Source organism: Hemicordylus capensis, chromosome 2 (assembly GCF_027244095.1).
Source record: "Hemicordylus capensis ecotype Gifberg chromosome 2, rHemCap1.1.pri, whole genome shotgun sequence".
Classification (NCBI taxonomy): Eukaryota; Metazoa; Chordata; class Lepidosauria; order Squamata; family Cordylidae; genus Hemicordylus; species Hemicordylus capensis.
In genome coordinates this window covers 414,148,392-414,173,052 of record NC_069658.1, presented here as the reverse complement: position 1 = coordinate 414,173,052, position 24,661 = coordinate 414,148,392, and the positions used below count along the sequence as shown (strand labels likewise).

General features: G+C 44.6%; 1 protein-coding gene and 1 long non-coding RNA gene across 6 annotated transcripts in view; one reads left to right on the top strand and one right to left on the bottom strand.

Moving 5' to 3' along the window:
* The window catches only part of ERN1 (endoplasmic reticulum to nucleus signaling 1), a 101,140-nt gene that overhangs the window by 34,774 nt on the left and 41,705 nt on the right, over positions 1-24,661 (bottom strand). Inside the window, exons 3-4 of one of the 3 annotated variants that reach the window (XM_053297324.1) lie at positions 10,999-11,032; positions 8,542-8,614 (exon numbers count right to left, since the gene is read on the bottom strand). In XM_053297324.1, coding sequence (XP_053153299.1) covers positions 8,542-8,614; positions 10,999-11,032 — 107 coding nt within the window. Of the gene's footprint in view, positions 1-8,541; positions 8,615-9,884; positions 9,986-10,998; positions 11,033-24,661 lie in introns of those variants that run through there. The other 2 variants (XM_053297325.1, XM_053297326.1) reach the window with 2 other exon arrangements.
* The window catches only part of LOC128345428 (uncharacterized), a 53,129-nt gene that overhangs the window by 27,989 nt on the left and 479 nt on the right, over positions 1-24,661 (top strand). For all 3 annotated transcript variants that reach the window (XR_008316466.1, XR_008316465.1, XR_008316467.1), the window contains 2 exons: positions 7,298-7,413; positions 21,959-24,062. This is a non-coding gene — a long non-coding RNA (uncharacterized LOC128345428). The remainder of the gene's footprint in view (positions 1-7,297; positions 7,414-21,958; positions 24,063-24,661) is intronic.

Below are 24,661 nucleotides of genomic sequence, written 5' to 3'. Positions count from 1 at the left end.
TCAGCCACTTTGTTTTAATGATCTGTATATAGCATCATTTCTAGGTAGTTTTAGGGTCAGATTTGGAGCTTGCCTACTCTAATGGTTTCATGTACGTCAATGTCAATTATAATACTCTACAGTCTGTACCTTTCCTTGCGTCATAAGATATGACGAAGTCTTTTATCGCTGAAATTGTGGTATTAACTGTTGGCCACTTCAACTTACCACACTAAAAAAAAGGGGGGGGGGCAAGGATGAAAAATCCACAAATCAGTTATTGCAACTGTTCCCGAGAACAGAGGCTGCTACCCCTCCCTTTGCCCCCTTTGCTCTTCCACTCCTGGCTGTTGAAAAAGTGTGGTCTGCCTTTCCTCCCCAACTCTTATTATACAGTACGTTGCAACATTGTTCACATTCATTAGATAGCATCTAATAGTCTCCATTTTGAGAAACAACACAGGAAAGAGCAGCTGTTATCTCTCTCTTTCTTTCTCTCCCTCCTAATGCTTGAATGAGCACTTTTTGCTAGAATAGAGGAGGATGGGGGTGTTAGAGTGTTTGGGGGCAAGTGTGTACTTGATATGGAAACATGAGCAGAAATACACACACACACACACACACACACACACACACCCCTCCTGCCCTGCCTCTACATACAAGACCCGCCTCTCCCATTTTGTCTTCCCAACAAGCCTGTGAGGTATATCAGGCTAAGAGAGAGGGACTTCCCCAAGGTCACTCAGTGCGCTTCATGGTCAAGCAGGGTTTTTTGAACCCAGATCTCCCACCAGGTCTTAGTCTGACCTTCGGCCCATGACACCGCACTGATTAGCCACAGAGAACACAGCTCTAGTATTGGGAGCTGAAAGGAAGAACTTGTACTTTCAGCACTGATTTAACCAGTTAGGAGAACTTGTACCGTCACAACTCACTTAACCAGTGAGGTATAAAAGTCCTGTGCAGAAGTTTAAATCTGACATGGGACCGGAGATCATACATGGTGTGCTTGTCTGACTCCATCTGACATGCATGTATTGGATTTCAAGTCTCCACAGGGGTCTAGATGGATAGGACCCTGTATCTGTGTGCTCTAGCTGCATCATCTGTGCACCACAAGATTGAGGTATTTGGAACACAAGGATAGGGCCTGTGCATGTTGGGCTACATGTACGTAGGCTCCTATGCAAAGCAAAGTCCATTGTGTGAACCTCCGACAAGGCAGGCGGGCCACGGGCAGCAGGTGGACTAGCACTATCCTAATCCCCTGCCACGTTTAGGATTTGAATTTCTGCACAGACCTAAAGCATACCCTCCAACATTTAATGGATGAAAACAGGTGTACTATTCCACACATGCAGCACCTCACATCAGCACCCCTACAATCTTCAGATTGTAGAAGGTTCTTTTCCATTTGCCTATACCCTGTATTCATTTGCTCTGCAACAGCTGGTCTGACACCGCTTCTGAAGCAGGGTGCATTAGTAAACTGATAATAAATGTCCCTTTTCTAACCACTTAAGAATATTTAACACATTGGCCCACTTTGAGTGATCCAGCAACCTATGGTCTGTTGGACTGTGAACATGAGCTGGAGGATTACCAAGCGTAAACACGCCTCATGAATGCTCCTCACACACCGTGTGCTTCCTTGGCACAAGGAATTCTGGCTTCTTAAAGCATAGCTCTGTGTGTCTTCCAAATCCAAGAGTTATGGCCTCAGTGTAGTTTACAAAGCAGGATATGAAACAAGGTCCAGTCCTGGTTAAACCACAGTGTAAACTGCAGGTTCTGGGTTTGAGCAACACACAGAGCAAGTCAGAATTCCTATGTGCATGAGGTGAGGAGGAAATGGGAGAAGGTTTGGATGACCTATGGAGCTGAAACTAGCCAGGACTCCTCCCTCACAGCTCTACACCTGTGCTGAGGACAAACAAGAAGTGTGTGGGCTCAACACTCCTTCAGCACCATGTTCCTGATCCAACAAGCCATGGCTTACAGGATTGTCTGGATTATGCCAACGTTTAATTCCACAATGGATAAAATTGCACCTACAGCAGAACAGCTGCAGTTCAAACACAACCAACATTTAATATCTTGATAAGCAGTTATGAGGGATGAAGAACATTCTGGCCCTGAGAGTAGCATTTGTGCTACATCTTTCGTCTTCCCACAAGATTTTTTTTTTTTTAAAATCATACTGTGTTTACAAGCAGTCCTAAAAATGCACACCTAGACTCAGGCTAAGACTGAAAGGCGAAGATGTCACCTTTACATCCCTCATAACCAGTGAACTGGCATTTTGAGTTCAGACAACCAAGAAAGAATTAACATGGTCACATCATGGGTCCAGTCACATGATCTAAAAGCAAATAGGGCATTATACTAGAAAACCTCACCAACGTCAGCATGTGAAATAGTATGTATATCACTGCTAACTGGGCAAGCAGGCACCTTTTTAACGTAGTGGTTCTCTTTATTTAGCAAGGAGAGAGTAATTGGCCCTATCCACCCCCAGCAGAGCATCCCTCCAATGGCTGCTGCTGGTGTCCATCTTATGTTTCTTTTTAGATCGTGAGCCCTTTGGGGACAGGGATCCATCTTATCTATATATTTAATTCTCTTACAGCTGACTGAGTAGAGAACTGTGTGGGGATGCATCTGGATGCCTGGTGGAACTCTCATGAGGTCCTGAGAGAGTTTCAACTATTGCCTTGGGAAGGAATGGCGGCGAGGGAGGCAGGCGGGAGAGTGAGAGCAAGAGCAAGAGCTCCACCATTGGCTTCGCCCCACCACCCACTGGAGGCCGGGTCGGGAGGGGAACGGGCGGCGAGGCAAAGCCCCGGTGCCCGTTGCAGCTTGGGGCGGGAGACCAGTGTGGGAGGGGAACGGGCAGTGGGTCTTCCGGAGCTGCGCCGCCGGCACCCATGGGAGACCAGGACAGCAGGGAAATGGGTGGTGGGGCTTCCCTGTCTGCCGCCTGGTAGGAGGGGCGGTGGTGGGGCCCTCTTCGGCTACCCGCCACCCAGTAAAGAGCAGCTGTGGCACCAGGCCTAAAATGGCCACCCGGTAAGGAGGACCTGCATCTTCGGATGCAGGAAAAAGCGGCACTGGCTTGGGCAGCTGGCAGGGAAGCGGGCGGGGGGGGGGAGGAAGAGAGACTGAGGCAGGAGGCATGGGGAGGGAGGGCAAGAAGAGAGACTGGGGCAGGAGGTGGGGGGATAGAGGGCAAGAAGAGAGATGGGGCAAGAGGCGGGGGAGGGAGGGCAAGAAGAGAGACTGGGGCAGAAGGTGGGGGGATAGAGGGCAAGAAGAGAGATGGGGCAAGAGGCGGGGGAGGGAGGGCAAGAAGAGAGACTGGGGCAGGAGGCAGGGGGAGGGAGGGCAAGAAGAGAGACTGGGGCAGGAGGTGGGGGGATAGAGGGCAAGAAGAGAGATGGGGCAAGAGGCGGGGGAGGGAGGGCAAGAAGAGAGACTGGGGCAGGAGGCAGGGGGAGGGAGGGCAAGAAGAGAGACTGGGGCAGGAGGTGGGGGGATAGAGGGCAAGAAGAGAGATGGGGCAAGAGGCGGGGGAGGGAGGGCAAGAAGAGAGACTGGGGCAGGAGGCACGGGGGAGGGAGGGCAAGAAGAGAGATTGGGGCATGAGGCAGGTGGACTGAGGGCAAGAAGAGAGATGGGGCAGGAGATGGGGGAGGGCGGGCAAGAAGAGAGACTGGGTCAGGAGTCAGTGGGAGGGAAGGCAGGAAGAGAGACTGGGGCAGGAGGCAGCGGGGAGTGTATTCTAAGCACACCCAAACTCCTAGTGCACAGATGATCTGTGCGGGTTTGGCTAGTTTATTATTTCTCTATGTCAACCACTTTGGAAACTTTTGTTGAAAAGCGGTATATAAATACTGCTTGTTGTTGTTTGTTTGTTTGTTTGTTTGTTTAGGTTGCGTACTGAACAATGCCTCAGTGTGTTTGCACGTGCATACTATATATTTAGTTTCTAGTGACTCATGGAGGGAGATGAAACTTCAATAACAGCAACTCTAAGAAATCTAAGACATCTCAGGCACACACACACACACACACACACACACACACACACACACACACACACACACACGGCATCTTCAAAATGTTAAGCCACAGCTATCCTAGGTTTTGACTTCCAGAAATACAGAAATACTTCTCATGCCGCAAAGAAGCATAATACATCAACAGTATACGTACTAAAATAACAGGTGTGTGTTTTTAGGACTGCTTGTAAACACAGTATGATTTTTAAAAAAATTTTCTTGTGGGAAGACAAAAAGATGTAGCACAAATGCTACTCTCAGGGCCAAAATGTTCTTCAAAAGCCTAGAAAGATGCCTTTAATAACATTGTTTTTAACTACATTCTAAAGGGCAGGAGTTTTAAAAACTCAGTGTTCGCCAAAGGTTGCCACCTACTCAAAAGGCTAAAAAAGTGAGCAGAATGGCTGACATGAGGAAAGTTACTCAACATAGTCCCACTGAAATTGAAAGGCAATACCTAACATCCTTTTAATTTCAGTGGGACTACTAGGATAATTTTCCTCATCATGCCAGCCAATATCTTTTGGAGCATTCAGGAGCGGGAGAAATCATATATGTTATCGTTAAAATTGTAAGAGGAAGTCATAACAGCATCAGGAAAAGAAATTTGTAGGAAGCTGATATTTGTCTCTATTTCATCACAAAACTGTAGCTCTTAAGCAACTATGCAACGAACATCTGAAAAGAGATCAGATTGGGCCAGTTTAACACTGCATGTATTTTGAAAGGAGAGAATGACTGGGGCATCTTGTACTGAAATAATACTGGAACCAAACCAAAGAACCCCATATTTTTTCCTTGTGCAGGCTGGATTTCTTGATAAGGTTGCAGAATTGCCTAATTTCTTCAGGCGATAATTAAGTGCTCAGCTTTGCATTTGTTATAACATCCTCAAAAGATGTCCTTGGGGCCAGTGAATCTTTTTCAAGAGCTGCATGTGTAATAGAACTGAAAAATGAGCCCAAATAAATTTGTCTTATTCGAAAGCCAAATCAGTTTTCCTGATGCTCACAAGAAACTTTGTAATTTATGCCTTCCCCAACATTACCCAACCAATCCAGATAGCAGGCTTTGCAACATGGGTGTCTCCATTCCTGGAAACAGTACCCTAAAACTGGCATGAGCATTACACAAGCTTATTAGCTAGTTGCCCAAGTAGTACATGATTCTGGTAAACACAAAAACACTGCCAGCATAACTTCAGTGTTTTGAGAAATCGAGGATACAGAGAAACACCTACATCTCTGTGCAATGTGACTATCACTGCTCTTGTTTGCTGACTAAAAGAATAGCAAGTTTATTCATGGGCCTACTCCTTTTAGAACAAAGAATGTCTCACTCCCTAGTTCTTATATTTTCCTTGCATATTTTCCATTTGTTACAGTGGGCTTGTTCACATGTAATGCCAAACCCAGGTTTAGCTCTCCTCAGGTCTGTCCCTTCCCCCATCACCTGTTCCAGTTCTCTACTTGACTTCCGCATTTGGGAAAACCATAAGCCCTATTCACAGGTGATGTTCAATATTCATACAGCAAGTGTACAGTATACACAGGTTCAGATCTGTACACATGTAGTTATTCACATATTTTGTTGAACACAGGTACAGCACTACACTTCCAACCTGAATCATGCATTTGAGGGACCTGTACCTACTTTTAAAATGAAAGCAGGTATAGTCGTCCCTCTCCTCACGGTTTCCCCAATCGCAGATTTGAGTATCTGCGATTGGGAAATTGTGACCGCCCTCACCAACCATGACCGGAGTATCCACGGTTTGGCGATTTTTTTTTTTAAAGTCAGGGTTTTGGGGGGGTAATTTTCGAGGGTCAAGGGGTCTTTTCCAGGGTCAGAGGGTCATTTCTGGGGGTCAGGGGCGATTCAATTTCCCCCCTTGTTTTCGGTCACTTTACGACTGCGATTTCCCTAACGCCCCCTTTCCCATTGACTTTAATGCCTCGTCTACCGCAAATTTGCCAGCTGCAAGAGTTTCCAGGAATGGAACTCTCACGGTTGGCAAGCGACAACTGTAACACCATTCTTACAAACACATGTACCTATTTACAGACATCTGTACTCTTGTACCAAAGTAAGGTCATTCACACAACCAGCCACAGCAGAGTAGGAGTGGGAAAACCCAGGTAGCGAGACTCCTACCTACCCTGCTGCTCCAGAGCAGGGCTGTCCTGTTCTTCTAACCTTCCTTTAACTAAGGTAGGAAGGGGAAAACCCCATCTTACTTCAACAGCCCTGACTGTCTGTGCAATCAGGGCTGTGTGCAGCAACTCCTGGCAGCCCAGCTTCCTTGACACCATAGAGTGCTGCCTATAGAGTGACCAGGAAGCCGGGAGCTACTGCATTGATGCAGGCAGCCTCTCCACTGCCCGGAATAATGCATTGTGGTATACTGGAGGACTTCCTCCTCCAGATCCCCTTCAGACCATCTCTGCTGCACTGATTGTATGGGTGCGCAGTGTGGCAGAGTGAGGACAAGTTGTTAATTGTATGGGGGAAAGTAGGTATTACTCTGGCCTTCCCCCCAGCCCTCTCTAGCCACCAGGGATTTTGGCCGTGTGAAAGACCTTAGTGTCTGAATAGGGCTATAGTTCATCTCTGAATCAACAAATTATGGTTTACCTTGCCTTCCAAAACCAAACTGGAAAACCATTTTTAATTGTGGTGTTTAATTTTGGTTTGGAGGGCTAGCACAATTGTTTGCTGATTCAGCACAGCTACAAACTATGGTTTGCCTAAACAAGGAAATCAGGAAGGATATTGGTGCAGGCAAGTGGAGGACATAGGATAGGAGGAAACGTATGAGCTTGAGGATGGCTAAACTATGGTTTGGTGTTGCATGTGAACTGTTCTATTGTACCGAAGCATTTAAAAATTTGAGAAGCTAGACATTCCCCTGGGACATGTCTAACTTAGCACAGTCTGTTCTTACTTTTATTGTAGGAGAAGCAGACCCAACCAGCAGATGGGACATATTGCTGAATCTGTTTCATGTTATCTCTGAATCTCTTTGCATCACCTTGAAGAAGGTAGTGCTAGTTCACAAACTTGGAACCTTTTAAACAATTAGCTGAGCATGCAGTATCATTTCATCTACTCTGTGTGATGTTCATGTTCCAGACGAATGTTATATTGTGTAATAAGTGCAGTGTTACTGCAAAGGATTGAAAGTAACCCAGGAAAGCCTTATGAATGCAGGGGATGCTGAATTTGCCAGGTGCTCAAAAATGCAATTTTATCCTCAGCTAGGGTCTCCATTGTGACTGCCGGACATGGGTGAAAACTGTTTGCAAAAGTGCCATGGACACCAATTGCAGTGGTTTTCAAGTCTCTTCCACAGAGGCTTACAAGGAATTCTGCGGTAAGGAAACTGGTAATGTCAGACAAGCAGCTTATAAGACATTTTGTTCAGCACAGCAGAAAGTCCTTATATGCCGGTGCAGAAGAAAACCGGGCATATTCTAAAGTGCACTTACAGTCCTAATAGTCCCAACAGGCCTGGCCATCGCCTTGCACAAACTGAGAATGTGAACTACAGTATTATAAATTCTCTGGTTCAAACTGTACACGACAGTGGCGTGTTCTCAAATGCAGGCCTGTCCTGATCACAAATAAGCGGAACAGGGGTGTGTGGGTGTGTGTGTGTGTGGTTTAAAGAGCAAAAAGTAAGCAGTGCTAAATTCTACCACTGCCCACCTGCTGCTAGCTGCTCCCTGCTCCCCCCTCCCTAGACACCTTTCTCCCAACTGGGCTCATTCCTAGTATTGGTGGGGAAGTGGTGAGTAAGCTGCAGATGGTGCGGGGAGGTTTCAGCACTCTTGGCTGTGCACCCCTTTTGCTCTTTAAATTGGACTCACCACCCACCACTTGATATATGCTTGGGATAGACCAAGCTTTTAAAGGCATGGGTCTGCTGCATCGTGTTGGCCTCAGAATCCTCTGCAGTTGTACAGATATTCCACAACAGAATGACTGCTGTGGAATAACTTTTGTGAGGACAAAAAGTGGATAGACTGTGCCGATAACATCACTGGTGTGATGAGTAACAAACCATTTTAGGGAAATGCTTCTTGAGTTTCATTTTAGCTTAAAAAAAAAAAACTTTGTTAAATGTTGTTGAGTGCTCTCTGCTGTACCAGTCAAGTGTGGGAGCACTCACGGGGCATTTGAAAAACAAAATAAACAGACCAACAACAACAAAGTTACTCTTCTAGCCCGCCTCCAGTAATGCCCCACTATCTCATGAACTTCTAAACATTTTTTTTCACTTAAAAAAAAGTTATTTCAAGGTTGTACGTGCACTTCCTCTAGTGCTTGCTTTTTAAAAACACATTTGGAACAGGCTATCCCCTGGCAGAAAGGATATACCCCAAGCAGTAAGCCTAGCCTTTAAGCATTAAGAGAAAAGCATGGCTTTTGTCATCAGCAAAAGCTCTGTGTCTCATTCTGTGGGAACAACACAGCTATTGTCCGATCAAATTATACGTACAGTCAAGCCTTCATTATGCTTGCCGCCAAGCGTGTACAGACTGCCATCATTAGGATCGGGAAGAAATGCTGGCCTAGGAGTTAAGTGATTAAAACAGTAATTAATGTATTGCACTTGTGAAAAGAGGAAGCACAACAGCATTCAGTACTTGCTTCCCAATGCAGGCAGCTATTTACTTTAAGAAACAGAGCATATGTTTTTTTAAAAAAATGGGCCGGGAGTGAAATGAGAAGTTTTTGTTTTTAACTTGGTACAGCTGAGAATGTGAACTAGAGAAAGTCAGGCTCAAATGAGACACGACAATGGCAAGTTCATAAAGACGAGGCCACACATTCATGTACAAAGTAAAGGGTGTGCATGTGTGTATGCCCCTGCCCACTTTAGAGAACAAAAGAAGTTCTTGAACCTAAGTTATTTTTCTTTTGATCAAAGGGGGGACATTTTGGACCATATTGCTCCTAGTCGTCCCTAAAATAACCAGGGCTACCTACAGATTACCATGCAAATTTGGAACAGGCTATGAATGGATATACCCCTGGCTCTGCTCTGGTGCCTTTAGCAGAAGCCTGACACACTGCAATTCAGCAAGACTTTTTTCTGGCATGGAGATAAGCGACTGGAAAAAGCTTTACCTGCACAATTTCTCTGTTAGGCTGCTGTCACAAGCACAGGCACAGGGCCAGCAAAAAGCTGGCAGGCAGTGCTAGGTAGCTGTAAACCACTCAGTCAATGGGATAATATGCTGGGAAGCATTATGTTGACATGATTCTTCCCAGCAGCTTCATAATGTTCCACAGCTCCAAAGTATTCTTACATCACAATCCTAAATGCACTCACTTCAGAATATGCTGAAACAAGTGAATCTTGATTCCAAATTAATGAAGTTGGGTCAAACTGCTAAAAGAGCGTCTACTTAAAATGCAAACACAACCAAATATTTTACAGAAGCACAGAGCTGGATCCTAAGAGTGGAATCCCACTTCAAGAACAGTGCTTTCCTGCTTTGTCTTTCCTGATGCAGCCTCCTGTAATACCTGGTCCCTGAAAAACTGCTCCCAAGGGATCTTGAGAGCAGTATAGGATGTTGCATGTGGGAATGCTGCTGGAATGGGGAATTAACAGAAATCCAGAAACTTCCTTGCACAAATGGAAGGCACTTCTGCTCATGTCAACTTAGGCCATTGTCACCACACAAGCTGCCTGGGGAGGAGAGAGTTAACTCAAGCAGCCTGTGTCGTCTGGGCCACTGGGAGACCTCCTGACAGAGCTGCTTCAGACCTGGGTAGGCTAGATCCACTACCCAGGTACAAAGTGAGGTGGGAGGAAAATTGAGACCGTCCTACCTCACTTTGTGCTCATCTGGAGCACTGCGGCTGTGTAAAAGGCTGCCAGGAACAGCATCCATAGAGCCTGGTGGGAAACATGGCCAGGAAGATGAGTGCTCCTGCACTGGTGAGAGTTGCCTCTCCACTGCCCTTGCAGTGCATTGTGGGATGTGGGAGGACTTCCTCTTCCCAATCCCTCTTTGGGAGTCTGCCACCAAACCAGTCGTGTGGTCACACGAGCAACAGCGTTCAGAAGAGGCTCTGGTCGTCTGGGGGAAGGTTGGGTAGGCTCTTGCCTTCCCCCACAGTCCTTCCCACTTTGGTCATGTGAACACCCTTACAGTCCAGAGACTTTGGGGAAGACCTCTCATTTAATGGCACCAACTTTGTTTGTGGGTTATGTTAGCAATGAAATTGTTAGCCTCCCCTGCTAACTGGGCAAAGAGGCACATTTTACCGTGGTGATTCTCTTTATTTAGCAGGGGGAGAGTAACTGGCCCTATCCAACCCCAGCACAGTACCTCCAGTGACTGTTGCTGGTGTCTATCTTGTGTTTCTTTTAGATTGTGAGCCCTTTGGGGACAGGGAGCCATCTTATTTATTTATTATTTCTCTGTGTAAACCGCCCTGAGCCATTTTTGGAAGGGCGGTATAGAAATTGAATTAACAACAACAACAACAACAACAAACCAGTCAATAACACCTGTCTGACTGTGTAAAATAATAATAATAATAATGGATGAATGTGGCTCCCTTCTCTAGCATAAACACTTTTCCTGTCATTCAAAGCTCTGCATGAACTGGATCGTGGCAAAGGCAGCCATGGGCACACTCAGGTTTTTCTGCTCATTTCCTCTCTAGTAAAACTTACATGAATCCACAAACAATTTGTCAGTTTGGCTCAGAAAGCTGCTGAAGATGAAATGGACTGGAAAAACAACAGGTATTCACACGCTGTTCCTTGTGCACACATAGTTTACCTTGCTGAATGAATGGTTTTTGTATAAGCTACTGGGGCAATTTAATGGCCCCCTTTTATTTTTGAGATGCTTTAAGATGTCAACAAAAATCAAGCTTAGTAATTTAGGGATCAAGTGGGTGAGGAAAGGGGAAAAGAAAGAAACAGACTTACTCCTCCACATGTATTGGCACTTGCAGGACAGGATCTGCACAAATGAAAGAACAAAGAGTCAAGTCCCAAGCAATTAAACATCCTGACCTCACATCAGGCTTCCAGTCTATGATACATACAGCCACATTCCCTGAGCTACTTATGAGAAAGACAGAGGTTTGCAAAAATCAAGTCCAAATAATAGAGAGATTCAGTCAAGAAATTGCGGGATTGACAATTATACTCAGTGGCTTGCATCCAGACTAAATTTACTAGCAGAAGTCTAATTTAAATGTCTTATACCTTTAGACAACTCCCGAACAATGTGATTGAATAATACTGTTGGGAGGGATACCAGCTGCTAGGACAGTCCACAGGACTATCTCCTCGGTACAATTTTTCTGCCTATCTCATTCAGAAGCTGAGGACAGAAGCTGAGTAGGACGTGCTAGTCTTACTTAGCTGGGGCTTGACAGATGATCACGCTCCCTGCCTCCTACCTTGTTTTTATCTATCATACAACCACAAAATGTGAGGATGCCCAGCTCCTGAAACTGGGTTCGTGTCTCCTACCCAGTTTATGGTCATGTGAACTGCCCTCCTATGTTGCAGAACAGAGACCTGGTCAAAATGTGGACCCTGCTACACTACAGTTTCCTGCGACCAAGCTTGGAAACTGTTCTGCTCCTCATTCATGTATATCACTTACTGTTTCTCCCTTTCCTCCCATTTCTGATTTGCTACCATTGTCCTCTCCCTCTCCCAGTCTCTCCAAACTGGAAATGGGAATTGACAACATAAGCACTGACAGGAATGTTGTGGCCATGCATGTGAACAGGAAGCAACCGTTCTTTAAGGGTGGGGCGGGGGGAGGGAAAGAAGCCACTTTAAAAGAAAAGAGCAAGAAAGAGGAGACCCTAATTAAGGCCCAGGAGCAGGGCAAAGAGGAGTCTTTGCTGAATGGGACTTACTTCGGATTAAGCATATACTATGATCTATCTTGTGTTGATGGCCTTTGTGGGATTCCTACAGATAATACATTATTAAATGTTGTGTGGAGCCACTGTCTTGATTTCTGTTCCAATTGACTATTTCCCAGTAGCACTAATGGGCCCTAAAGCAGCCCTATGCTTCCAGAAAAGCCCAGGACACTTACATCTTTAGGCTTTAGTCTGCTGAACTAAACAGGACCTCCTAGTAAATATACATAGAATTGGGCTGCACAATTGTTTTCCCCAGGAACCTCCCACTGCTCTCATCAATAACTGTACAAGTCTGATTTGTGCTCTGCCTGCTTCTGTTGATTGCAAGTGAGAAACATGAAGAAGGCATGTACACTTGTACAGAATAATTCTAAGAGTACACAAAATTTAGAGAGAAAAATATTAAAAGGCTTTTGGTCTCAGCAGATTAAAGCAGCAGTGCAGTGAATAAAGAAAACAGATCTACATGCCAACAATGTCTACTTAGTGCTACAAACAATTGCAGATCAGCTTCTTCGCCACACAAACAAAATGATGCAAGAGCAAAGAAATAAGAGAGCAAGCAATCCTCTTATGGAGAGGCTTTAGACCACACACAAGACCAGGTTTCTACATAAATAGGGTTACCACCTTTTCCTGGAGGGCTGAACAGATTATGGCACCATCCCTATTTGGGGAGTAGTAGTATTTAATTTTATTTATTATTATAAATAATATTTTATTTATTTATTATATTTTCAACAGATGAAAATTTCCCTATGACTTGATCTGCATGTGAGAGAAAGCCACATCTGTTGGATTTTTGCCTGTCTAAACAGCTAAACGGGGTACTGTGCATATGTTTTGCACCTTTTCCTAGGAGGATTTCTGGGCTTCTAAAAATGTCCTTCCCCCCACCCCTGGCCTCCCACAAGGTGCAAAACATACATAATTCTCTTTAAGAAACTACACATACCCTTTAACGTCCAACCAACACACAAGCCAATGTTGTCATGTGTGCACAAAGCACAACCCAGAGGAAAAGGCCTTATGCATTAATTGTCATACCAAGGACTCACTTGGACCCCATCCTGCAACATAGGGCCTACTTTTCACTCTTAACAACGTGGCTGTCTCCTTGTCAGTATTAATTATCAATAATAATAAATAAAATTAAATACTACTACTCCCCAAATAGGGATGGTGCCATAATCATCTTAGATCAGAGTATAACCCAATCCCAGTTTGTGCATTGAGCTGGGAGAAGTCCTGAAATAGGACAGTAGAGGAGCAGGGCGAGCCTTTCCCTCCCACCATGCATATACAGGAGCTTCCAGTGCAAACTGGACTGTTCTTTCTACCAGTTTTGAGGCAGATAAATTGCATGAAGTGGGTCTCCGTGTGATCAAATGGAGGCCATGCTCCACATTAAAAACTGTCTGCATGATGGTGAAGAGAGTGTCTTGTGCCACTCTTGCATCTTGCTATTCCAGCACCACTGAATCTACGAAGCAGGACTCAGATGTGGATCATGACCCACTAGTTGAAGAACAACAGTTTAGTGTGAAGTAGGGATGTGCACGAAATGGATTTTGCGTTCTGTTTTGAGCTTGGAATGAAATGTAATTCAGCTGAAATGTTTCGTCAAAACAGTGGCCGAGCCGGCTGTTTTGACGGAACAAACTCGAAATGTTTTGAGTGTTCCAGCCATAGGGAACAATGGGGAAACTTGAAACACCTCATTGTTCCCCATGGGTAGCTCCTAGTGTCACTAAAGTGGGTTGTGTGATACACAGGCATGATGGGTGCTATGTACCATCCAACCCACAAAATAAATGGGCGAGTGGGTGATTTTTAACCGTTTTTTAACATTTTCCCCAAATCCCCCTAGGATCTATAACAAACTTTTTCTACCACAGATTGGAAAGGATGTCTTTGAATAATGGCAGGGAATATGAAAACTATGAAGAAGGATTGGTACATGTGTTTAGTGAAGGACAATAAATTCCTATTAGATGTGTCTCATTTGTTTTTTAACCACTATACTGTGTTGCTGCATGGTACATAGGATCCTCCATAGGATCCAATGGGGGTTTTGAGGAAAGGTTAAAAAATTGCTTACAGTTGCTAGCTTGCCCATTTCTTTTGTGGGTTGGTGGTCTTGCCCTACCACCCAACCCACTTTGGTGTTCCTAGGATCCATGGGGACCAATGGGGTGTTTCGAGTTTCCCCATTGTTCCTTACGGTCGGAACAAGCTGCAATGCATTTGGCAACCCTGCCTTGAAAAACGGAATACGGAAAGATCTACGGGGGCTGAAGCGGCAAGGTAGGCGACTGGAGCGCAAGTGGAGAAAAACTCGACTCGAGTCCAACAGATTACGACATGGAGCACATTTAAAGATCTATGCTCAGGCGATAAGTGCGGCAAAGAAGTGGTTCTTTTCTGCCCGTATTGCCTCTGCGAGTTCACGTCCGGCGGAGTTGTTCAGGGTTGTGAGGGGACTAGTATCTGCTCCATCTCCCTTGAACCAGAATTTGGAGGCATCAGTTACCCGCTGTGGTGTGTTTAATGAATTTTTCGCAGAAAAAATCTCTAGGATTCGGGCCGACCTAGATGGAGACTCCACAATTAATTTGATGTCTGAACTGGAGGTGTCCGACAACTCCTCTTATACGATTCGACTGGATCAATTTCAGTTTGTGACTCCTGATGATGTGGACAGGCTGCTTGGAGCGGTGAGGCCTACCACTTGTCCTCTTGATCCTTGTCCAACATGGCTTGTTCTATCTAGCAGGGAGGCTGTTGTAAGTGGCCTGGTAGAAATCATAAATGCTTCTCTGAGGGAGGGCAGGATGCCTCCTTGTCTTAAGGAGGCAATTATTAGACCTCTTCTTAAGAAGCCTGCATTAGATCCCTCAGAGTTGAGCAATTATAGGCCAGTTTCCAACCTCCCATGGCTGGGCAAGGTAATTGAGAGGGTGGTGGCCTCTCAGCTCCAGGCGGTCTTGGAGGAAAATGATTATCTAGACCCATTTCAAACTGGTTTTCGGGCGGGCTATGGGGTGGAGACTGCCTTGGTTGGCCTGATGGATGATCTCCAATTGGCAATGGACAGAGGAAGTGTGACTCTGTTGGTCCTCTTGGATCTCTCGGCGGTACTATCGACCATAGTATCCTTCTGGAATGTCTGAGGGGGTTGGGGGTGGGAGGCACTGTTTTACAGTGGTTCCGCTCCTACCTCTCGGACAGATTCTAGATGGTGTCGATTGGAGATAGTTGCTCTTCAAAATCTGAGCTCAAGTATGGTGTCCCTCAAGGCTCCATACTCTCTCCAATGCTTTTTAACATCTACATGAAACCGCTGGGAGAGATCAGCAGGGGATTTGGAGCTGGGTGTTACCAGTATGCTGATGACACCCAGATCTACTTCTCCATGTCAACTTCTTCAGGAGCTGGCATATCCTCCCTAAATGCCTGCCTGGAAGCAGTAATGGGCTGGATGAGGGAGAATAAACTGAAGCTGAATCCAGATAAGACGGAGGTACTTATTGTGCGGGGTCGGAACTCTAGAGACGACGTTGATCTGCCTGTTCTAGACGGGGTCACACTTCCCCAAAAGGAACAGGTTCGCAGTCTGGGAGTACTTCTGGATCAACATCTCTCCTTGGTTTCTTAGGTTGAGGCAGTGGCCAGGGGTGCTTTCTATCAGCTCCGGCTGATACTCCAGCTGTGCCCATTTCTTGAGATCAATGACCTCAAAACAGTGGTACATTTGTTGGTAGCCTCCAGACTGGACTTCTATAATGTGCTCTATGTGGGGCTGCCTTTGTACGTAGTCCGGAAACTTCAGTTGGTTCAGAATGCGGCAGCCAGGTTGGTCTCTGGGTCATCTCGGAGAGACCACATTACTCCTTTGTTGATGGAGTTACACTGGCTGCCAATAGGTTTCCGGGCAAAATACAAAGTGCTAGTTATAACTTATAAAGCCTTAAACGGCTTAGGCCCTGGGTATTTAAGAGAGCGTCTTCTTCGCTATGAGCCCCACCGGCCGTTGAGGTCACTTGAGGAGGTCCGTCTCCAGTTGCCACCAACTCGTTTGGTGGCTACATAGAGACGGGCCTTCTCGGCTGCTGCCCCGAGATTGTGGAATGTGCTCCCTGCTGAGATACGATCCTCCCCATCTCTCGCAATTTTCAGAAAACACCTGAAAACACACCTCTTCAACCAGGCTTTTTCAGCTTTTTAAAACTTGTTTTTAAATAGTTCTGAATATTTAATTGTTGTTTTATGATGTTTTTAATTGTTAATTATTGTTTCATGTTTTATAATTTTTGTTTTAATGATTAATTGCTTTTAATGGTGTTTTAATGTAAACCACCCTGAGCCTTTTGGAAGGGTGGTATAAAAGTTTTAATAATAAAATAAAAATAAATAAATAAAACAATAAGCACACAGTAAAAGGGAATATGTCCCTCCCAATACAGAACACACATTTCAAACACAGTCCAAACATGGTCAAAAAGTTATCACTGACCCAGAATCTACCGCCAGCCACAGTGCCTGCACTGCAGTAACATCATTGGCATAAGTTGCTCTCTCACTCACAAACAGTATTCTCTCTATTTTTTTTCATCTGTGTGTGGAATGAGTTTTGTTCTGGGCGGCAGGATCAAGGCAGTGTGCACACATGCATTCAGAGTGGGGCCTTCCTGATTCAACCTGAGCAGAATATAAAATTAACTGAGCGGACATACAAAAACTTGTGAGCGCGTGCATGTGTGCACACCTCAGAGGGAACACTGCTCGCAATTATGACACCTTACTTCCTAGCATTGCAGCAGCCGCCACAGCAGCACCCTTAGCAGCAAGCATAGCCATAAACTCAACTAGAGCAACCTCAGCCACATTTTGACTGAGCACACTTTGCAATGCAGATTGCAGTTTAGACCAGAGTAGTGAGTGAAGCACAAGTTATTATTATTTATTAATTATTAATTCAATTTCTATACCACCCTTCCAAAAATGGCTCAGGGTGGTTTACACAGAGAAATAACAAACAAACAAGATGGAACCCTGTCCCCAAAGGGCTCACATTCTAAAAAGAAATATAAGATAAACATCAGCAACAGTCACTGGAAGTACTGTGCTGGGGGTGGATAGGGCCAGTTACTCTCCCCCTGCTAAATAAAGAGAATCACCACGGTAAAAGGTGCCTCTTTGCCCAGTTAGCAGGGGTCATGCCCAGTTAGCAGGGGTAGACATGGAGCTCATCACAGCAATCACCAAGAAACTTCATAAGGCAGGTGCTCTATACTCCTGATCATTTTGGTTGCCTTCTGAGTGAGAACTGCTTTTCCAGTTCTCCAATGTCCTTTATGAGATATGGTGATCAGAACTGCCACCACCATGCACTGACCATCCTGTCACTCAGTATTTAAATGATCAAAGGCAATTAAAGGGAACAAAAGACAGCAGAACCATGGGGTGAAGCTTTTATTTAGGATTTTTAATAAGCAAGGAGGGAACCGCATGGTGGTTGGTTATCAAGAGTCTAAAAAAGAAAGAAGAAAAAGGGTAGGACCTCTGTGAAGTGACTAAATTCAACTCATGTGCTAAAGGCACTGCTTGAGGCAAGTAACTAATTGTCTTTACAAGTTGTCTTGATGAACCGATTAGGGACAGAAATTTCTCATTTGGAAAGAAACAAGCTGCCCAGATTGGAAAGATAGCTCAAACCCAGACTTGAGCAGTGGCCAAAATATGCTTCTCTGCCAAGTCTTTCAGAATATTTAGGAAGGTCTCTTCCTGAAAGGATAGCAATTCAGCTTGAAATCTAGACTACGAGAATATTTGTAAATACTCAAGTTAGATTTCAAACATGATCTTCTTTCATTTCCTGGCTAAAGTCTGTTTGATTGTAGCAGGTTACTTTACTTTTATCACCTCAAAAAACAAACAACATCAAAAACATAAGAACTGGCCTGCTGCATTAGAACAAAAGGTCTATACAGTCCTGCACTCTTGTCTTTAACAGTGGCCACAGCCAAATGACACTGCGAATCTCAGCAGCAAGACAGATTAGAGATGGCTATTTTACATTTATTCTTAGCACCTGATAATCAGTAGTAGACTGTCTTTATACAGCATTTTAAAAAAATAATATGGCTAAAAGCCCCTGAAAGATCTATTCTCCATGAATTTAACAAATCCTTTAAAAAAAAAGTTATCTAAGCTAGGCCTTTACACATTTTCTTTGTATCTAAGAGCCAGCCCAAAAATTTAGGAGCCAGACAGTGAAGACCAAAATTACTGGATTTGGTGATGGACATTGTGGAGTGATAGGGTAAATGGGATTATCTTTATCCTCTTTACAACTAAGAACTTAGAACAGGAACAGGGCTGCCTGGGACAAATAATGTTTTTATTAAATAATTCTTATCGCAGAAGATAGTTAAATTTCTAGATGCCATGGCTCCCTGGCACCTGGGATTTGTCTTCTTCTTTCTTCGATTTCTATACTGCCCTTCCAAAAATGGCTCAGGGTGGTTTACAAAGAGAAATAACAAACAAATAAGATGGATCCCTGTCCCCAAAGGGCTCACAATCTAAAAGAAACATAAGATACACACCAGCAACAGTCACTGGAAGTACTGTGCTGGGGTTGGATAGGGCCAGTTACTCTCCCCCTGCTAAATAAAGAGAATCACCATGTTAAAAGGTGCCTCTTTGCCAAATTAGCAGAGGTTAAGCCCTAATCTAAGCTAGTAGCCATGGTTACATCTTACAGTAATTGAATCAATAAGTTAATTATATGTCATGTGAAATATTTTTGTTTGCTTTGAACCAACTGGTAAATCAAGTTTGCTAGATCTTTAAAATTTTGACAGAGAGGGGGGAAAACAATAAGACCTTTCATATGAGCATTTTGGGGTGATTTGGGCAGGGTGGGTGGGTAAAGAATTCCTACCCTGTTTCCCAAGACAAGCAGAATGTCTGTTTGGCTCTGCAAACCCAGTGGACACTCAAGTTAACATGGCCATGGTCTCAGTTTTTGATTCAGGATCTGGGACTTCTATGGATTGAAAGAGCTATACCAGCATGCATTGCACTAGCTGGAGATCCTCATTAAAGCACCAGCCATCCTCTGATTAGCCACAAAGGGGCTGGAGGAGGGCAGGCCAAGGCCTATTGAAGCCATTGCTAGGAAACGACCATAGAGCGTGCTTTACAGAGCAGTACATTCACAGATGGCAGCACCTCTAGCCACAATGTTCTCTTTCAAACGTGGCTTCCTAGCTTCCAGGAACTGCTAGGAATGGCGAATGCACCCACATGATTGGAGCACTGAGGTAGGACAGTTGCTATTTTTGTCCTACCTTGGTAAAGACCAAGGTACAAAGGTTGGGCTACCCAGATTTGAGTGAGCTGTGTTGGAGTTGATCAGAATCCTTTGATCATGTTCTCTATTCCTGTCATCCTTTTTAGCCTACTTTTCTTAAGGAAAGTAAGCTCATGAGATCACCCAGAATCCTCTGTCTCTATGTGATGATGTCATCCACCCCGATTAAAGATGGCGGATGCATAAATGTTTGAGGCGCAAGTGGGTTAACTTGTGGAACATCTAACCTATTTGAACCAAATTTGCTACAGCTGTAGGGACACATAAGTACACCTCAATGGTGTAGGTTGTGATTATGTCATCCACTCCGATTCAAGATGGTAGATGCATATATGTTTGAGGAGAGGAGACCTGGTCTTGTAGTAGCAAGCTTGACTTGTCCCCTTAGGTAAGCAGGGTCTGCCCTGGTTGCATATGAATGGGAGACTAGAAGTGTGAGCACTGCAAGATATTCCCCTCAGGGGATGGAGCCGCTCTGGGAAGAGCAGAAGGTTCCAAGTTCCCTCCCTGGCTTCTCCAAGATAGGGCTGGGAGAGATTCCTGCCTGCAACCTTGGAGAAGGCGCTGCCAGTCTGTGAAGACAATACTGAGCTAGATAGACCAATGGTCTGACTCAGTATATGGCAGCTTCCTATGTTCCTAAGTGGCTAACTTGTGGAACATCTAACTGATTTGAACCAAATTTGGTACAGTTGTAGTGAGTGACACATAGGGACACCTCAATGGCATAGTTTTCTTTCCACAATGCAGTTACTGTAAATCCTTTTGGCCAACAAATATTTGGATTTTTTTTTTAAACGATCACTGCCAAGTATGGTTTATATATGGATCTATGAGGGGAAATTTTGGACACATTTCAGTAACTGTGTTTTCTTTATCAAATGCAAACTGAAGATGTAGCAAAAGACAGAAAGAGGAGGGCAGCAACTTAATAGGCAGCCCAATCCTAGGCATGTTTACTCAGAAATACGTTATAATGAGTTCAACGGGACTTACACTCAGGTAAATGTGCACAGCACAGCAGCCAAAAACATTTTTTGTAATATAGTGCTGTTCACTCAACCCTATGATAGTGGCATCAGCAATTCCCCTCTGGACTTGGGCACAGATCTTTCCCTCCTAGCTGAGATTCTTTCAAAGAGAGATCCCAGGACCTTCTGCTAGAAGGCATAAGCTCTGAGCAATAGCCCCTCCTCATTATATGCCTATTTCACATTTTAGAAGAGACAGTATTAAAAAGGCAATATAGTGCCTTGCAGTAGGAATCTGTTCATAAATCTTTGTAACCAGTTTCTACCAATCACTAAAAGGAAAACTTTCCTGTTTCACCAACACTTGATCTTGGAGCCCTTTATTTGATAGATAGATATGAACACAAGGCTGCTACAGGGCCCTCATTTATTTTGTTCTGTAATTAACACACCTTATCGGCTTTGTCTAAACCAATATGTGTATGTGTGTCAAAAACTTCTAATTAATTGCTTTCAAAAAAACAGCCTTTAGAATGTAGATGAAAACGGTTTCTTTCAATTATATGACACATAACACAAAGGTAAATTAAGATAACAATATAACGTTGCCCTGAGCAAGGTTTACATCTGGCCTTGTTCTCTAATTGAACTGTTTACTAGAATGACTCAGGGTAGACTGTCTGAAATGATCCAAAGTCTGCATGACGTGATGACTTTCGTAGTCACAACTATGAAGTTGGATCCTTGGCCAGCACACAATGCAAGCTGACAACCATCATGCCTTTGGCAAACTACTCTTTTTTGCAACTTGCCTAAAGCATCCATTGTGGAGTCTCACTCTGCAAGGAAAAAAAATGGTTTAGAGGTTTTCCCAGCCTTGGATCCCCAGATGCTGATGGACTAAAACACCCATTATCCCAGCCTCAGTGGTCTCTACCCTCTGTAGCCAGGGACTATGGGAGATCTAGTCCAATAACATCTGGGGACTGAGGCTGGGAACCCCTGCTTTAGTATATAATTGCAATTATTATTATGTTGGCAGACCATCTTTAAAGGCCAGTAACTGTCATATTGTGGCCAAAAGCCTTGCATACATACTCCCTTCCACAGCTTCTTCCTCTCTGGAACAAGTAGAGGAGCAGTGCAATTTAAAAAAAAAAAACTACTGCAGACTTTCAGGTTTTTCAAGGTTTTGGAACAAGCTTTAACTGCTTTCCATTACAGTAGGTAACGTTGAAAGGTCAGAGTCAAATTTCTTATTTCTGTATCAGATTGGTCATGCCGAAAGGCAAATATTGGTTGTTTTTAACTGAAGTGACAAAGGATTGTGACCACCAGCAGGGACACCTCTCCCCATTCATACCATTTCCAGTTGGGTAAAAGCCCCAAAGAATACCATTTTTCACTAAACAGAATTATATTTCAGCTCTCATGTTTCCAGAGATAAACTCTAAACAACAAAGGCAATGTTCTCTGACCCACCAAAAGTGAACCCCTAAGCCTACATGCTGGGATATTTCCCCTGCAGTTCAATCAGCACAAAGCTAGACACTCCAAAAACAGTAATTATGAAATACTAATGGCATAAAAAAGTGCTGCTAGATCAGACCAGGGGTCCATCTGATCAAGTTTTCATTTTCCAACAGGAGCCAGCCAGATGCTTCCCCAAGCAGAGCATGAAGGCAATGGATCCCAAAAGAAGAAGGTCCTCTTCTCAGAAGAAGGTCCTCTTCTCAGCAGGTGGCATACAGAAGTCTACTTGCTGACATCCTGACCAACGGAGCACAACGAAGGCTCTGTGGGGACATGCCGGGAGCCCTTGTGCAACTCCCCCAGCCATCCTGTGGGCTCATTGTAGTAGCCAGAGGGAAAACACTTCTGGTGGTTGCTCATGCTCCAGAAGATCAGAAACATGTCACTGAGGGCCAGCAATGTGTTTCAGATCTTGTAGAGCACTTCCACGGTGCAAGTAGTGCTCAGAAGTGTTAGCTCTGTGGTGCAACTGTGTGCGTGCGCAGGAGGACTGGGTGAGGTGTGCAAGGGCTCCTGGAAGTTTTCCCCACCGGGCTTTTAGTTCGCATCTCCTCTGGAATGGAGGGGATACGTTCACATATCGGACAGATCTACCCTGAAGTCCCTGCAAGCTATCAGGGATCACTTCACACACAATTCAGGTTTGGTCCATTTTAATCATTCCCCCCTCTTCTTTCTTTTTAATTTTAAAAAATCCTATACTATTTTATCTCAATTTTTAATGTAATAGAATCTATATGTGTATATGCATATATGTGTAGATATCTACCTTCAAGGTTTATTTTATTTTTTCTGGATTGTATATTTGACCAAAGATCGCAATAAAACTGAACAATACAGGTTTTTCACTGCGCATTAGAGTATAGCCCGATTTATATTCAGGGTAAAAAAACCCCACTGTTTGCATCTTTTGGGGGGCAGCTTCGAACTTGAAGTAAACCCGCATTAAAGCCTGCTGTCTGGGAAAGCTCCTGGTGTGTCCCTGCAGAGCCTCCCTACAGGTGCGCTTTGTTAATCAGTATGTTAGCCATTGTCTCTAAACCTGGATGTAACCACTGTGGCTAATGGCTGCTCTCTTTCACAACTTCATCTAATTCTGTCTTCCTTTTAAAGCCATCTAAGCTAGTGGCCATCACCACATCCTGTGGCAGCAAATTTTGTCATTTGATTATCTGTTCTGTAAAGAAGTTCTTTCTTTCTTCTGTCCTGACTAAAATTGATTGGCTGACCCTGAATTTCTTGGGATAGAAGTTAGGCTAATGAACCTTAATATTTCCTGTTCCCCCCTCACTCCAGCAGATCCGCCCCCCGCCAACATTGGTGTTATGCTGGCTACAACTAGGGATGTGCATGAAACATGATTCGGAATCTGAATCGCACCACATCCCCTTAAAATGGGGGAATTCCACATCCCCTTTAAGACGGAGGAGAGCAAGTCCATACCTGCTCCCCTGGCACTCACCATTTCCTTAAGCGCAGTGCTTCCTCCAGTTATCAGTGTGCGGTAGCAGCGCTCACCCCCGGCTACCCCTGGGTGCCAGCATCATGCAAGGGCAGCTGGGAGAGAGAGAACCACTGGTGCATGCCAATAGCTGGAGGAATGCTGTGCTTAAGGAAATGGCGGTGAGTGCCAGAGGAGCAGGTATGGGCTTGCTATCCTCCGTCTTAAAGGGGTTGTGGAATCCCCCTGTTTTAAAAGGACATGGCGAGATTTGGATTCTGAATCGCGTTTTGTGCACATCCCTACTGGCTACCTTCCGGTCCTTCAGTAAGGAGGCTGATTGTAGTGACAAAGCTGCACATTTTTGTTTGAAGTTCAACTACTGTACTTTTGTGCTCTTTAAGAACTCTCATGTGTATGCCAGCTGGACTGAGTGACTTGTTAATTTATAATTTGCTAATTAACTCTAGCACTTTATAACTTGTCACCTCTCACTTAGTTCTTCGGAACTCACTAGCTGAAGGCCTGTAAAGTTTACTGGGCCAGACTCAGGGAGGAATGCTGACTTTCAATCCTTTCCCAATCCTACATACCACACCCTCTGCCCAAATGTAGAAGCTGGCTCAACCCGTTCCTGGCTCCAACTGCTACAGTGGCATGGGGGCTAATTCTGTTATTTCTCCCCAGTAGGTATAGCCATTAAGAATGAACCCTGCTTCCACCTCCACAGTTCCACCCTGGATTCTAGTCCTTAGTCACATGCAGTGGAATGCTAGGTGAGTGGAATTATGGGAATTAGGTTTTATATACAGACGGGGAATTGTCAAGGAGCTTTTTTTTAAGTTGAAAAACTTGTGGTTTTTTCCACTTTGATTTATTACGAGGTGACGTTCCAAGTGTCCCAACTTGCCTCAGGGTTCTAGTTTCTGCCTTCTTCATAGTTAGCTCATGTCGGTAATGCATGGCTGGTACATCTGTTATCTCTCTTGTTGCTACTTAGACATTTTAGCAGGCAGGAACTCTATATGTGTGTGTGTGGGGGGGGACTACAATTCCCACCATCCCCTGCCACAATGGCCTTCATTGTGGCTGCAGATGATGGAAGCTGTAATCCAACACCACCTGGGGATTTAAGGTTGGGAGGAGCCCATGCTCTACGTTCATCCAGAGAGACAGTTTGGGCCACCTGAACTTCTGAGTCTCTTATGAGACTCAGGAGGCAGCATGAATCCTGGAATGATTCCTTATTTTGACGGGAAGGCATGCCCAGGAGGAGAGATTAGGGCTTGCCAAAAATTGCTTGTCCTGCACAATCTTGCATTTTATCTTCCCAATCCAAACCTGACTGCTGGGTCACTGTATTACAAGCAGTTCC